This window comes from Peromyscus californicus, unplaced genomic scaffold (assembly GCF_007827085.1).
Source record: "Peromyscus californicus insignis strain IS unplaced genomic scaffold, ASM782708v3 Scaffold_2__1_contigs__length_46816999, whole genome shotgun sequence".
In the NCBI taxonomy this organism is placed as follows: Eukaryota; Metazoa; Chordata; class Mammalia; order Rodentia; family Cricetidae; genus Peromyscus; species Peromyscus californicus.
In genome coordinates this window covers 36,368,578-36,383,633 of record NW_026294540.1, presented here as the reverse complement: position 1 = coordinate 36,383,633, position 15,056 = coordinate 36,368,578, and the positions used below count along the sequence as shown (strand labels likewise).

Genomic DNA, 15,056 nt, shown 5'->3' with positions numbered 1-15,056 from the left:
TCAAGGAAGCATACACACTTGTTTAAAGTTCATTTTCAATTTTCAGACTGTTTACATATGAAGTTACAGATAATAAATCTCTCTATTAACACATCAAAATAAATGATTTACCTCAAGTCCACTTCTGAATTGCATAACTCCTACAAAGTGTAATGCTACACCAGGTAGACTGTCTTGTTGTTACTAGCAGAACATTCCTAAGTCAACTGGCTTAGAAACAAATAATCTCTTAGGAAAAGACAAAACACACTACAGACACGGAGTGGCTGCAGGTCACGCTGGTTTAGTGGCTCTGCGACATCATTTAGGTGCCAGGTTATTCTACTTTCTGTAACGGCCATGATTACACTGTATCCATTGTTGGGAGTCATTATCTGGCACCACATCCACATATGGTGATGGTCACCAAGGTTTGGCTTCTTTGAGGAAACCCTTTCAGGAAATGATCTCTAATAACCCCTCTAATTCTTTAGACTTGGGTCCAAGGCTACAAGAAAGGATTATCACTACCAATAAAACTTATTAGGAGCGATAGCCCATCTTCCAAGGAGGAATGAATACTCAGACTACAGGCAAAGAGCAAGGAGGGAGTGACAGAAGGCCATGGATGATGTCTGCCACAAGCCTTATTTGTGTGTTCTCACCTCCTAGTGATGGTAGAGCAGAGAACGTTCACAACAGTAGCACAGACAGTGCTACCCAGCCCTTGTGCTCTACACACACCTAAGCATCTACATAAAAAGTGAACAAACAGCAGATAGAAATGAGAATATTCTAAGTATAGTCCTTAGTTGTACAGAATACAGTGAGTGCTAAAGCTATTTCTTGCCCTTGGAGACTTCTGGCTTAATTAAAAATGACCTATTCAGAGTTTCCTATTTTATAGATACATTTCTGTCTTCTTTGCTAGTTGAAAACAACAAAAACATTGGCCTCTTACAGATGATACAATCCTGTAACAATGACCAAATGCATTTTAAAATCCAAGGAACAAGAAAAAGGCATAGTTCATAACTTTCAAATACTACTTCAGTGACAGTGCATATTAAAAAAAATAACACGATGGTGAACTTAGAATGGTAATCTTACTATATGTTACAAACAAGGATACAATGCTTTTCCAAGCTGGATTAAAACTGAACATATGATTTCTGTGATCGTTACTAAACTAGGAACAAGAAACCCCAAGTTCTGTGTTCCTTGGGAACTGTTTACTAGTTTAATGCAGCAAACTTGGCTAACTAGACTGACAATTTTATATCCTGTAGTTATAGAGTGTACATATTTCTAGCAGATTATCTTCTTTTAATTTTACAAAATCTCCTTTAGTATTAGCAGTTTCCAAAGGAGTGCATGTCCCATATTCTTTAAGTTGAGTCAATTCCCTGATAAGCAGTTTGAAGTCATGTTGAAAAGTATTTATACATTCTTACTCCTGTGTAGTCTGCTATGTGGTCTTTTCACAATTGTGGCTTCTGACCTGTGAGTTTCCAGATGAATCTACTTCCCATGGACTTGTTCTGCTCATTTGTGTGGGCTCTCTGATAAAGGATCCTTTGGTATGTGGAGTGTGGTTCTAGGAGCACTGAACACCAAAGTCTGCAGTTCGTTAAGTCCCTATGTAAAATGCTGTATTTAACACAATCCTCCCATGTACTTTAACTCGTCTCTAGGTTATCTATAATGCTTAATACCATATAATGTAATAGAAAGTTGTTATATTGTACTACTTAGGGAATAACAAGAAAAAATTCTGTATATATTCAGTACAGATAAAACCTTTCCTAAGTAGTTCTGGTTGGTTGATTCCTCAGATATGGAACCTATGGGTGCTGAGGGCCAATTGTATAATTGGGCTCCACTCTGGACAGGAGTTTTTAGTTCACTGAGGTGGTCAGCTGAAGTCTGACTTTAAAGGAGCCTTCCCACATCAACTACATTCCCATTCCCTCTTCTATGAATTCTCTGATGGCTATTGAATGCTGACTTGTGGTAGAACTTCTTCCCACATTCAGTACATTCATAGGGCTTCTCTCCTGAGTGGGTTCTGTAATGCACAGTGAGGTATGACATCCGAGAGAAGGCTTTCCCACATTCATTACATTCAAAGGGCTTTTCTCCTGAATGAATCCTATGATGTATAGTGAGATATGACATCTGAGAAAAGCATTTTCCACATTCATAACATTCATAGGCTTTTTCTCCTGTATGTGTTCTCTGATGTCTGTTAAGTGCTGAATTCTGGCAGAACGTTTTCCCACACTCACTACATTCATAGGGTTTCTCTCCTGAATGAATTCTATGATGTATAGTGAGGTATGACATCTGAGAGAAGAACTTTCCACATATGTAACATTCATAGGGTTTCTCCCCTCTATGAATTCTCCGGTGCCTACAAAGGGCTGAATTTTGGTAGAAGGTTTTCCCACACTCACTACATTCATAGGGTTTCACTCCTGAATGAGTTCTATGATGTACAGTGAGGTAGGACAGCTGTGAGAATAATTTCCCGCACTCATTACATTCATAAGGTTTCTCTCCTGTGTGTGTTCTCTGATGTCTCATGAGGGCTGAGTTCAGATAGAAGGTTTTCCCACATTCTGCACACTCATAGGGTTTCTCTCCTGAATGTGTTCTGTAGTGAACAGTTAGGTATGAGAGCCTAGAGAAGAACTTCCCACACTCATTGCATTCATAGGGCTTCTCTCCTGTGTGTGTCCTCATGTGGGTTGTGAGAGTAGACTTGCGGCAGAAGCACTTCCCACACTCGCTGCACTTGTACAGTTTTACACCTGTGTGGATTTTCTGGTGATCATTAAGTGCTGACTTCTGAGAGAAAGTCTTTCCACAGTCATGGCAAACATAGGGCCTCTCTCCTGAATGTGTCCTCTGGTGCTGTGTGAGGTGTGTCTTCTGGCAAAAGGATTTCCCACAGTAGCTACATTCATAGGGCTTTTCTCCTGAGTGAGTTCTCTGGTGCTGAATGAGGTGTAACTTCTGGTAGAAGTTTTTCCCACATTCATTACATTCATAGGGTTTCTCCCCTGTGTGGGTTCTCTGATGTACAGTGAGGGTTCCCTTCTGGCAGAAGGATTTCCCACACTGGTTACACTTAAAAGGTTTCTCTCCTGTATGAGTTCTCTGATGTATAATGAATTTGGACTTTTTACAGAAGGACTTCCCACATTCATGGCACTCGTAGGGTTTCACTTCCATGGAAGAACTCTGGTGGACACTGAGGTCTGACATCTGAAGAAAAGTTATTTCAGACTCATTCCAATCATAGGGCTTCTCTTCCATGTGATTAAGAAAAACCGTGTTCGCTGGGAAGGATTTCTGGCACTCAACATATTCAAAGGGCTTCTCCAAAATATGAATTTTCTGATAAATATTTTCTTCACTTAGAGTGTAATCATCTTCATTCTGACTAAATTCGTAAGAATCATCTCCTGGATGTGTTTTCTCAAGCTTAATGTGGAGGAGTGATTTCCCACATCCTGCACACACATTGGGCTTCATTTTTGCATAGCTTCCATCGCTACTAATGAATTCGGAGATGCACGCCAAGCTCTTCTCACAGGAGTCACACTTAGGTATGACTTTCCTTGAAGGAACAAGTGTTGTTTCTTCATGAGTGGCTTTACTAGCCATATCACCTGTCTTTTCAACTATGCTTTTGTAGTTGAACACAGTTGACCACGACTGTTTCTCTTCATCTCCCTGGAATTTCTCCATCAGGTCATTCTTCTGCCAGATTTCATCTAAAGAAGGCAAAATGAACCCATGTTTGTACATTTTCTTACATAATACATGGTCTGACACTGATACACAGCCTCTCATTTTGAGTCTAGCATCACATCCTGCTAGTATTCATCCTGTTTACTCTTCTGGAATAACAGACAGATCTCCACTGGCGGGAGGAAAGTAAACCGAGAAAACATAGCCCCTTTGATCTGGGTTACTTTGTAATATTTTGTTCACAGAGCAGTGACTGGTAGAAAAAAGGGATGCTGGATGGAACGAGTCACAGCAGAGGGAGAGCCTTCAGGACAGTTAGGAGCACCACTGCACAAGAGAGAGCAAGATACACGGAAACAAGGACTCAGGCTGGGGACAGACAAGCGCTCGGGGTGGGGTGGGTGGGGGTGGGGGTCAGACTAAGGCATTGCTGACTACATCGACCACTTGTCCACTTGCATCACTTTCTCTCCTTTGTATCCTTCCATACCACTTGGTTTTTGCATTCCACACAGCAGTGTCATGTGAGTTATACCTAAATTTTTCTCGTGTTTAGAACCTGAGACCCAGACTTCCCCTCTAAGCTTCACTTAGAAGGTGAGTTCTGGAACACCAATGTGAACAGGAAGGATCAAAGGGCACAGAAAAATATGTCATCCTCTAAAAGCTTTGATTTTTTTCAAAAAAGGACCCTGCCAATGCTAAGTTCGAGACTGCACTCACTCTGGCCATGAAATGGACTTCTGTTCCTAGCTGGGCCTGTATGACATGAACTGATGTGGTAACCCAGGGAAAGCCGTTTAACACCCTCTATGGTCACCATCCCCACCTGTCAGCAGGAAACGATGGGCTTTATCTCACACGGTGGTTGTGGGGTTATAGGAGTCCCAGGTGCTCAGAACAGCGTGTGGCACAAAACACACATTCAAGATGACTTGAGCAATTACTTTTCCCACTTTCAATCTACCAATAATTTCTTTAGCCCCCCTACATTGGTTTGAATGAGTTGTTCCCCAAAAGTCTTGAGCATTTAAATACTTGGTCCCTAGTTGGTGGCTATTTGGGGAGATTAGGAGGTGTGGCCTTCCTGAAGAAAGTATGACACTAGAAGCTTTCACGTTTCAAAAGACTCTTGCCATTTTGAGTTCTCTTACTCTCTTTCTGTCTGAGGACTGCGATATGAGCTCTCAGCTGCTGCTCCTGCTTGCCTGTTGCCATGCTCCTGATGTGACATTGATGGACCATTATCATTCTGGAACCATAAGCCCCCAAATGAACTTTCTTCTGTAAGTTGCCTTGGTCATGGTGTTTTACCACAGCAACAGAAAAGAACCAACAGAACCTGCTGCAGTTTCTGAATTCTGAATATGAGTGAGTTTTACTCAGTGTGCAAACCTTAGGAATCACGTCCCTCAGCATGCTCTTCCAATGGTGATTTTTCTTTTCACTTCTCTTAGAAATTATGGGATGGACTTATTTCACTCGATGTCATGCATATCATCACGTCACACACGTCACACGTCACACATTAATCTTATTCTTCTTATAGCCTCCCAGAATCCACCAGTGTCAAAAATCAACACTTTTCCACCTGGACTCAATAACGACTCAAAGCCAGGATGAGTCATAACTGAAAACATTCTGTCCCAGGAAAAATAAGCTATTCACTGAACAAAGTGGGTCATGCGATACAGATCACAGTGCCATGGCCTTATGCAGGAATTTCTGGGATATCACACAAATTCATGGCATATCGGCACCCACAAGTCTCTGTTCCCACTGCTTTCCTGCTTGACATCTTGCCTACTTTTACTGCAGAGAGAAGAGTGATACTGGAGTAATGATAAGAGTCGGGAAGGAAAATAACTCTCCGGGGTGGAAACTTGCACTCAGACTTAAAAACCTTACTACATGGGGAAGCACAGCCTGTCCTAAGGAAATGTAAGGCTGCAAAGACGAAAACCCCATGATGAGAAGACGCTAAGACCATGGACCAAATGCAGTTAGCGAGGGTTTCAGGACACTCTTGCAAGGAGTACAGAGCCATCGCTGTGTTAAGCCTCTGGAGACAAGGAACTTAAATAGGTTTACTTTGTAAAGGATCAACTGGATACTTCAGATGAAGTCTTTCCAAGGCAAACAGGATTAATAGCAGCCCAGGCACATTTAATGCTTACATTTAAACTGTCTAGAAGGTAAAGTAAGATATTTCCTAAGGGAAAAACACCCAGTCACTCTGGAGACCTGTACCACCTGATGAGTAGATGTTCTTAGAGCCTCTCTGAGGGTCATGGTGGTAAATGAGCAGAGTTCAACTGAGTAATTAGGGGAGATAGGAACAGTGCTCAGCAACTATAAGCTGGAAGAGTTCATAATCAATTTTCACACACAACAAGAACGAGAGAAACACACACTGTTACCAGAGAAAATACAGCGCAGCTGCCATGCCAGTGTGAGTCTGCAGAGAAACACACAGGCAAACAAAAACCTCAGATTTGAGAGTGGAGAAGCCCTCTGAGAAATCATGAAGCCAGGGGACACAGGCAGAACAAAACCCTTCCTAGATACTTTAAGGTGGAAGACAAATAAATCCAATGTCATATATGTCCACAACACAACAGAACATCATTCCTAATATCACTGGGAATAAAAGAACTAGTATGAGGCTATGAGAAGTATTTTGGAAGAGAGATAGAGACCCAAGTCTGCAGGAGCTAAACACCATAGAGCTGGGTTTCCAGAGAACAAGAAGACATGCCCATAGAGGCAAGGAGAGGCCAGGATCAAATGGTTTAGGATATGGACTTTGTAAACTGACCTCAATAAAGAGGTGGAAGGTAAAATGGCTCACTGGGTAAAGAAGCTTGCTGAAAAAAACCTAGCAATCTCTAGAGCCCATATGAAGGAAAGACTGACTCCATAAAGTTGTCCAATGACCTCAGAAGCATGATTTAGAGGGGCTAGAGAGATGGCTTATCAGTTAAGAGTATCGGTTGCTCTTCCAGAGGACCTGGGTTAGATTCCTAGCACCCAGATAGCTCTTCCCAACCACTGCAACTCCAGTTGAGGACAGCCAACCCCTCTCCTGTCCTCCACAGGCACTGCATGCACATGGTGTGCAGATATACATGCAGGCAAAACACACATATAAGATAAAGGTTAAAAAAAAAAACAAAAACCAAAAAAACCGGGCAGTGGTGGCACATGCCTTTAATCCCAGCACTGGGGAGGCAGAGGCAGGTGGATCTTTGGGAGTTCGAGGTCAGCCTGGGCTACAGGCTGACTCAAAAAAAACCAAAAAACAAAAAATCTGTGGCTGGGTGGTGGTGGTGTACAACTTTAAGCCCAGCACTCGGGAGACAGAGGCAGGTGGATCTCTGTCTCTCTGAGTTCAAGGCCAGCCTGTTCTACAGAGCGAGATCCAGGACAGGCACCAAAACTACACAGAGAAACCCTGTTTTACTCCCCTCTCCCCCCAAAAAAAGAGCCTGTGATGGCTAACATTGTCAATCATGTAGAAGTCAAGCCTCTAGGCAACCCTGTGGGGATCATCCTGATGAGGATGGAGTACCTGATGGCCACTGTTTGGAGTACCAGCCCCGGGCTAGGATTCTGGACTGAATAAAAATGAGAAAGCAAGCTGTGCACCAGCAAGCATCACTCTCTGCCTGACTGTGGATGCAGTGTGAGCACAGTGTGAGCAGCTGCCTCAAAGTCCTGCTGCTGTGACTTCTAAACTGTGATGGGCTGTGCACACCCTGGAGCTGTGAGCCAAAAAAGACCTGTTCTCCTTAAGTTCCTTTGGTGAGGGTTTGTCACAGCCACAGCAGAATGACTAATACAGAGCTCAAAGCACTTCACAGAGAGAATGAAAACAAGACCAGGAGGTGTTAGTAACCTAAGAGCTGAAGGAGGTCGTTACTGCACAGCACACTTGTGAGCACGTAATACAAGAAAGCTATGAGAATGGGTGACTCAAATGGAATACGCAAGGTTTAGAGGAAAAGGAACTGACTTCATCTGTGCAGTCCTGGCTGTCCTGGAAGTTGTTCTGTAGCCCAGGCTGGCCTCGAACTCATAGAGATCCACCTGCCTCTGCCTCCTGGGATTAAAGGCGTGCATCCCTCACAGCCAGCTAGGAATCTTTGATTCTGGATATTGGTAGCCAGGGAGAAAGTCTCTGTAACTATATATTTTCATGCGGAAGGAAGAAACCTGTAGGAGTGACTAACTACCTTCAGTAACTTCTAAAGCTTGGGATGATCAGAACGTTTCTGGGAGAAACTCCCCAGTTACCATCATCTGCCTCTCTGCCTCCACTAACACACCTGGACAGCTCTGAGGTGAGAATGCTTCTTCTCCTACCCATGGCTCGTCTCCTTGTTCCAACTTGATGATAACATCCGGTTTGATAATGTGATACCCTGTTAATGAGAAATGAAAAACAACTTGAGCCTGCCTGCATGCCGTCAGGGCTCCTATCATGAGGGGCAAGTGCCACTGTACCAACTGTGTGGCACACGAGCCCTAGTGCTTCATTTTCACAGAAAGGCCAATCAGAACAAACCACTCACGATCATCCCACAGAATTCAAACTCAAAGTCATCAACTCTTTAGCGACTTTGAAGGCATCCCCAGCAGCTCAGACTGCAACTGGTCCTCACCTACGGAGACGAGGTTGCTGTAGTTCTCCAGCATCACATCCCTGTATGTTGTCTTCTCCTCAGAGCCCAGCTGCTGCCACTCCTCCTGGGTGAAGGCCACAGCCACATCCTTGAATGACAGTGGGCCCTGCAACAATATGGTCAGAATTCGATCACAACCAACAGGCATCTGAAGACAAGCTCTTCCCAAGCTCAATGGCGCTGTTAACCACCAACCCTGTATATTTTATTTTAGATTAGACTGTGAAAGGAAAGCATGCCTGTCAAAAACACACTGCCTCAGGGCTAGAGAAATGGCTCCGTCAAGAGTGAGAACCAGAGGTAGGGCTTCCAGAAACCCACGGAAACGCCAGGCAGGCATGGCAGCCCCTCTGTAGTTCCAATCTGGGAAGTCAAGACAGGGCTCTCCAGAGGGAGCTGGCTAGCAAGACTAGCCATACTGGAGAATTTTGGGTTTGACTAAGAGATCCTTCCTCAATGAATAAAGTAGAAGGGTGAATGATGGTTCCCAACATCAACCCTGGGCCCCCACATGCACTCACACACAAGCAAAACTGTGCATATACACAAATACACATAGTACACACACATGAAAAGTAGAAAGAAAAAACCCCAACTGCCTTGTGACTCATTTATTCACATTAAGAAAGCACTGGGCTTGAACTGCAAGCCAGGAACAATGCTGGTTGTCACGGACACAAACACATCAGAAACAGTTCCTACCGCCGAGGAGCTCAGACCCGAGGGACACCTGTGCGATCCTAGGTGCACCCTACTTTTGGAACACTCTCCATCTTGTCTCCAGTACATGAACAATGTTGGTCCCCCCACCCTTTCCTTCCCTGACTCTTTTCTCATGTCCTCTGCTAGTTCTTCTCTCCTCCAGGTTCCCAGAGCACTGACTGCTTTGGTGGAGAGCCTGCCTGGATTCATGGATAGTTTAACTGCTCTCCATGTACAAACACTTCACAAATTATCATCACCAGTCCACGTCTCTCTCCTACACTTGGCACATATGCCCCAGATTCTTCAACACAGCATTCTCCATTGCAGAGTCCCTCAATCAAGCCCAGAACCTGGTGACATGGCTAGTCTTCGTGGGATCTCCCTGTCTCTTCCCTCCAAGGCTGTCACACCCATTTGGTATTTTTATGGGTTCCTGGAAATCTGAACTCCAGTTCACAACTTAAGGGACAAGTGCTTTAACCACAGAGCTATGTCCTCAGCACCTCAAACTTCCTTTTAGTGTTTAACTTTTTTTTTTTTTGTTTTGTTTTGGTTTTTCGAGACAGGGTTTCTCTGTGTAGTTTTGGTGCCTGTCCTAGATCTCGCTCTGTAGACCAGGCTGGCCGCAAACTCACAGAGATCCACCTGGCTCTGCCTCCTAAGTGTTGGGCTTAAAGGCGTGTGCCACCACCGCCCGGCTAGTGTTTAGCTTTTGAATAAACTGTTTCATTCACAAACACATCAACACTACAACTGCCTCCTGCTATAGCATCACCTCTACCTGTGACGTTAGTGGGTATCATGGGCTCTATGGGAAGCGCTTAGCACAGTGAAGTAGATTTCAGTGGTGTCTAAGTTATTGTTGGTTATTGACTATATAATAATATGTTATTATCATATATATAATATGTATTATTATAAACATACATTAACCATACAACAAAGATGCTTTAAGCCAGTGACCTGTAAGCTAGTTTTCAGGAGAGGAAGAAAGATGTGAAATTATTGCTTTGGGAAAGAAATGGAAATGACAGAGCACCTTGTAAATAAATACACAAGGGCTAGCAAGATGGCTCAGCAGGTGAAGGTGCTTGCCACCAAATCTGGCAACTTGAGTTTAGTCCCCGTGACCTGACTCCTGGAAGTTGTCCTTTAACCTCCACACACCCAACATGGCATGCACACACCTACAAAATAACTAAACAAAACAAAACAAAAAAGACAACAAAAATACCACCAACCCAAACAGTAAGATGTGAGCTGACAGAATCTCTCTTATATTAAAAGCACCTAGGGGCCAGCTCTTTACTGAGAACACAGTCAGGATAAACTTACTATGCTATTCATACCTCCGTAGATATTCCTAATTTGTGTGTTTCTATTTGAGACTCTCCCACTAAGGGCACCTCAGTGAGCTCCTGGGAAGGAATATGCTATTTAGAGAATGCCAGTATCCAGGAGAGCACACTGGCATTTGCCAGTGAATAATGACTCCTAATTAATAAGTAACTCTAGCCAAAGGGAAGAAAGGTTATTCAAGGGTCTGTCACTTAACTTCTTGGGACACTGAGAGTCATCACCAGAGCCAGGGATGGTGGCATATGCCTTTAACTTTCGGCTGAAGAGGGGGAATCAAGAGCTCAGGGGTAGCCTGAGTGACATACCAAGGCCCCCTTTCAAACCAACCAATGATGCAAAAACAAAGAAATTAAAGCAAACAAAGAAAACTACTCAGACCATGAGAGAAAACTGAATGTGGTGATGGAAAATGGGATCGTTCTGAATAAACTGCATCCTTCTAGGTTGGACAACGGACCAATGAAAGGAAAGGAACAGGAGAAGACACATCGATGGGCTGGAAAGACTGAGTTATTTGATGCAACAGTCTGTTGGGTGTTGTAGGGACAGAGTCCAGAGATGCTCAGCAGGCAACTGACTGATCCACAGGTGAACCAGCACAGAGCTATTGGCTAATGCCAAGAGAGCGAGATCAGGGCAGGGTTAAGAGGAGCCATGAGAAGGCAGAAGAAATTCTAAATCCAGAAAGAGGGCAGCAAGACAGAAACTGACAGAGACTGGAGACAGGAGGGGTCAATAGGGGGTACACGCCTATGCGCTTGAGTGCATGCGTGTGTTAGAATACTGTAGAGAGCAAAAAGGCCTTCTGCACACAGATAAGCACTGGAGAAGCCAGGATAGTTAAACATAGAGTTTACCTCTTCAATGGAATGAGGTAGGTGCTCTTCCTGGAAGGCTAGCAATGATGTCGTTTTACAACCTGGTGATCCTCTGCTGTCTGCTGAGACAGGCTCTGTCAGCATCTCCCAGAATTTACATTTTTACTTGTCCAAGACCTTTTCCCCTAAATCTTGAGCACCATAAACTCCATTCTTATGAGTGATATAACTTGTGTTTGACAATAGCCTAAGCGACTTCTATGCTATCTTAGGGCCAGACCAATGCCTGGTGTTATGTTTACCTCAGTCAAGCTCCCTAGACCCTAAATCTTGGACATTATCTCTGAGTCAACAGTACCCATTCTTGTGAAAGAGGCCAGATGTACTTTATAAGGAATCTTAACGTAAACATGCCTTAAATTGTTGTGTACTTGGGACTAAATTATTATCTTTTTTCAAAAATTTTTTGAATACTTTTTTTTCAAAAATTGTGCTTTACAATTGAAAAATTGTAAATTTTTCAAAAATTTACATTTTCAAAGTAGAATGATATGGGCCAGTGCTGTGGGATGTTCTGTATGTTAAATGTGTTGCTCTGATTGGTTAATAAATAAAAACACTGATTGGCCAGTAGCCAGGCAGGAAGTACAGGCAGGACAAGCAGAGAAGAGAATTCTGGGAAGGGAAGGCTGAGGCAAGAAGACGCTGCCAGCTCCCATGAGAAGATGTTAAGATACTGGTAAGCTACGAGCCACGTGGCAACTTATAGATTAATAGAAATGGGTTAATTTAAGATATAAGAACAGTTAGCAAGAAGCCTGCCACAGCCATACAGTTTGTAAGCAATATAAGTCTCTGTGTGTTTACTTGGTTGGGTCTGAGTGGCTGTGGGACTGGCAGGTGAGAGAGATTTGTCCTGACCATGGGCCAGGCAGGACCAAGAAAACTCTAGTTACAGGCCAGACTCTAGAAGTCCTGGTCCAGTGCCGGCTACAATAAAATCAGGCTGAGCTGAGTTTCGTTCTTGTCTCTTCGTGGACCGTTTTTCCCCTGCCTGCTGTAGAGCCTGCAGGGGAATTACCCCAGAAGACCACTGCAGAGCTGGGATTGTAGGTCAGTTCAAGGGTACCCTCCACCACGGAGAATAACCCAAGGCAGTAGAAGCTTGAAGCAGACAGTCACATCGAATCCACAACCGGGAAACAGAGAGTGAGGAAAGCATGCCTGTGGGTACTCGTCATCTTCTCCAATTTATGCAGCCCAGGATGCCCAGGGAATGGTCTTGCCCATGATAAAATGAGCTTCCCTACATCAATGAATGTAATCAAGATACCCACCCAACACACACACACACACACACACACACACACACACACACACACACACACACACACACACAGGCATTCCCAGAGGCCATCTCCCACATGTCTCTAAATCTGGTCAAGGTGACAACTACCCCACCATAAGGACTTCTTTAAAGACCATGCTACCTATAGATATGAGCACAACAAAAATGCTTACTATTGTTCACTACTGTTTTGTCTGATCCTTTTACCTATTCCTATTTTATCTATTTTCTCTCTTTTTATATATTATGTATGCAATGTTCTGTCTGCATGTATCCCTGCCCAGCAGAAGAGGGCGCCAGATCTCATTACAGGAGGCTGTGAGCCATGTGGGAATTGAACTCAGGACCTCTGGAAGAGCAATCAGTGCTCTTAACCTCTGAGCCATCTCTCCAGCCCCTATTTTCTCTTTTAAAGTCTGAACTCTTCTTTGCCTCTTCGAGTGCAGTAGACCAAATTAGACAATAAGAGATGTGAACAGAAATAAAACAAAACTTACCAAGGATGTATTCATCTTCTGCTGCTGAAGGAAAAGTCTGGAGAAGTACTAGAGTCGGGTCTGGGGAAGGAAAAACAAAGCCATTAGGAGTGATATGTCAAGGGGGAATCTCCTATACAAAAATCTACCAGAACATTCCAAGAAGGAAACCTATGGGTGATGGTCTCATTGTTTTCAGAAAGGACTGGAGAATTGTAACCATGCATGGGGTATGAATGAGTGCCACTATCAAGGTGAACTAACATGAAATGCCAGTTCAACAAATTACATTGTTTAACAGGGATACAAACGATTACTCACAGGCTGCTCTGAAAACAATACAGTTAACCTGGTGGGGGCTGTATTTGTATAAAATTAAGTGATATTGTGAGTGCGATTGTAATACTGCAGAAGGAACGCCAGCCTGGTAGCACTCCTACTAAAAAAACCTCAGGGTGACCTCGGTAAAGTCACCACCACTGCAGACCTACAGTCTTCCCTCATGAACAGAGCCAAAAACAAACTTGCCCTCAACTAGACTATACGATGCTGCAGGGACAGTCTCGGGGGAACCAAGCAGACACAGCAAGGGTGCCCATGGGCGCCGAGTGACACTCGTGAGACTCTGAAACCATGAGCGGAAGGGGTGTCGAGTGAGGCTGGAGTGTGGACAGCGCCTTCGCAGCTCAGGTCGCTAACCCTTTCTATGCCCGCCCGCCTCGTCCTCGGACAATCAACGCTGCCCAAAGTGGTGCAGCCCCCCTGCTCTCAGCCCGACCACTGCGACCATCCCGGATCCCGCATGCTAAGGAAAGAGGAGAGCAGAGGCTTTGCGCAGGCGCTGATCGCTCCGTCCCCCGTCCGGCTCCCCCCGAACCCCCCCGCGCGCCCCCGTACCTCCAACAAGCAATCAGCCAGACCCAGGCTCCTTCCCAAGGCCCTGATCTGCATCCTCAGGCCTCACCTAGGAGGCCGCGCCGGGCCCGGGTCTTGACGCCCCTGTCAGCCCGGCCTTCGGCCTCCCCGGCCTGCACAGCCGTGCCCGCCTGCTGCGGACCGGGACGCTCCAGCCTCGGTCCCTCAGGCTCCGCTACTCCAGCTCGCACACACCTAAGCGGCCGGAGCGAGGGCAGAAACACAGACCGCAGGAGGCCAGGGCGGTGCAGCGGTCGTGCGCATGCGCGAGCTCGCAGGCAGGCCGAGGTGCGCACGCGCAGCAGCGTCCCCTAAAATGGCCTAGACCCAGGGGTCTCCCTCACTCCCAGAAGTCTAGGCGGCCCTGATTCTAGGGACCGTCACACAAGTGTCTTCCTCGTCTCCGCCAGCTGAGAGCAACAGTAACTCCGGGCCTTGCGGTTACTCTCGCATTTGTCCTCACTCCCTCTAAGCCTCCAGAAATGGCCCGAGGGGTTATAGCATCAAGGCACCACGCCCACTCCTGGCCCCCAGGGCTTTCAAGTAAAAGGCACAGTCTGACAGATAACTGTTTGTCGTGCTGTGTTAACCGAAGTATTAGAAGTTTCCATAAAACACCAAGTACAAGAAATGTCTAGCAATTCTTTCCAAAGAAGGGAGAGAAGACAAAAATAGTGGTTTTTCTGGATCACGCAACGAATTCATAAAAATTCTAAAGCAACCAGAACCTACACACAGCAAGGAGAAACAGGGGCCTGTAATAGGACTTCTCAAAGTCGATGTTTGAAGTCAGGTGACAATGACAATGTTCAAACATGATACCATGTGCTCAATGATTTCTCCAAGTCCACCTACCCTCCCAAATAAACAGTGTTCTTGTCCTAACGGTTTCCAAAGCTGATGGAGACCAAACAAAAGCTGCTAAGGCAAAAATTCTCTACACAATTGCAGAAAATAAGTTTCATCATGAACGAAGCACCCCAGCCAACCTGTGGTGTCCATCACAGGTGAA

At 44.9% G+C, this 15,056-nt stretch overlaps 1 protein-coding gene across 5 annotated transcripts; it reads right to left on the bottom strand.

The window, feature by feature from the left end:
- Positions 1–14,341, bottom strand: Znf12 (zinc finger protein 12). 5 transcript variants are annotated; one of them, XM_052754357.1, is made up of 5 exons: positions 14,027–14,333; positions 13,151–13,210; positions 8,403–8,529; positions 8,067–8,162; positions 1–3,761 (listed from the first exon to the last, which is right to left on the bottom strand). In XM_052754357.1, the coding sequence occupies exons 2-5, from the start codon at positions 13,163–13,165 to the stop codon at positions 1,912–1,914; spliced, it is 2,088 nt and encodes a 695-aa protein (XP_052610317.1). In that variant the 5' UTR covers positions 13,166–13,210; positions 14,027–14,333; the 3' UTR covers positions 1–1,911. The 5 variants fall into 5 exon arrangements, with proteins under 5 accessions (XP_052610317.1, XP_052610318.1, XP_052610320.1 ...); XM_052754362.1 differs by having other exon boundaries at positions 3,616–3,761; positions 8,104–8,162; positions 14,027–14,341; XM_052754358.1 differs by lacking the exon at positions 8,067–8,162.
- Positions 14,342–15,056: the final 715 nt, after the last annotated feature.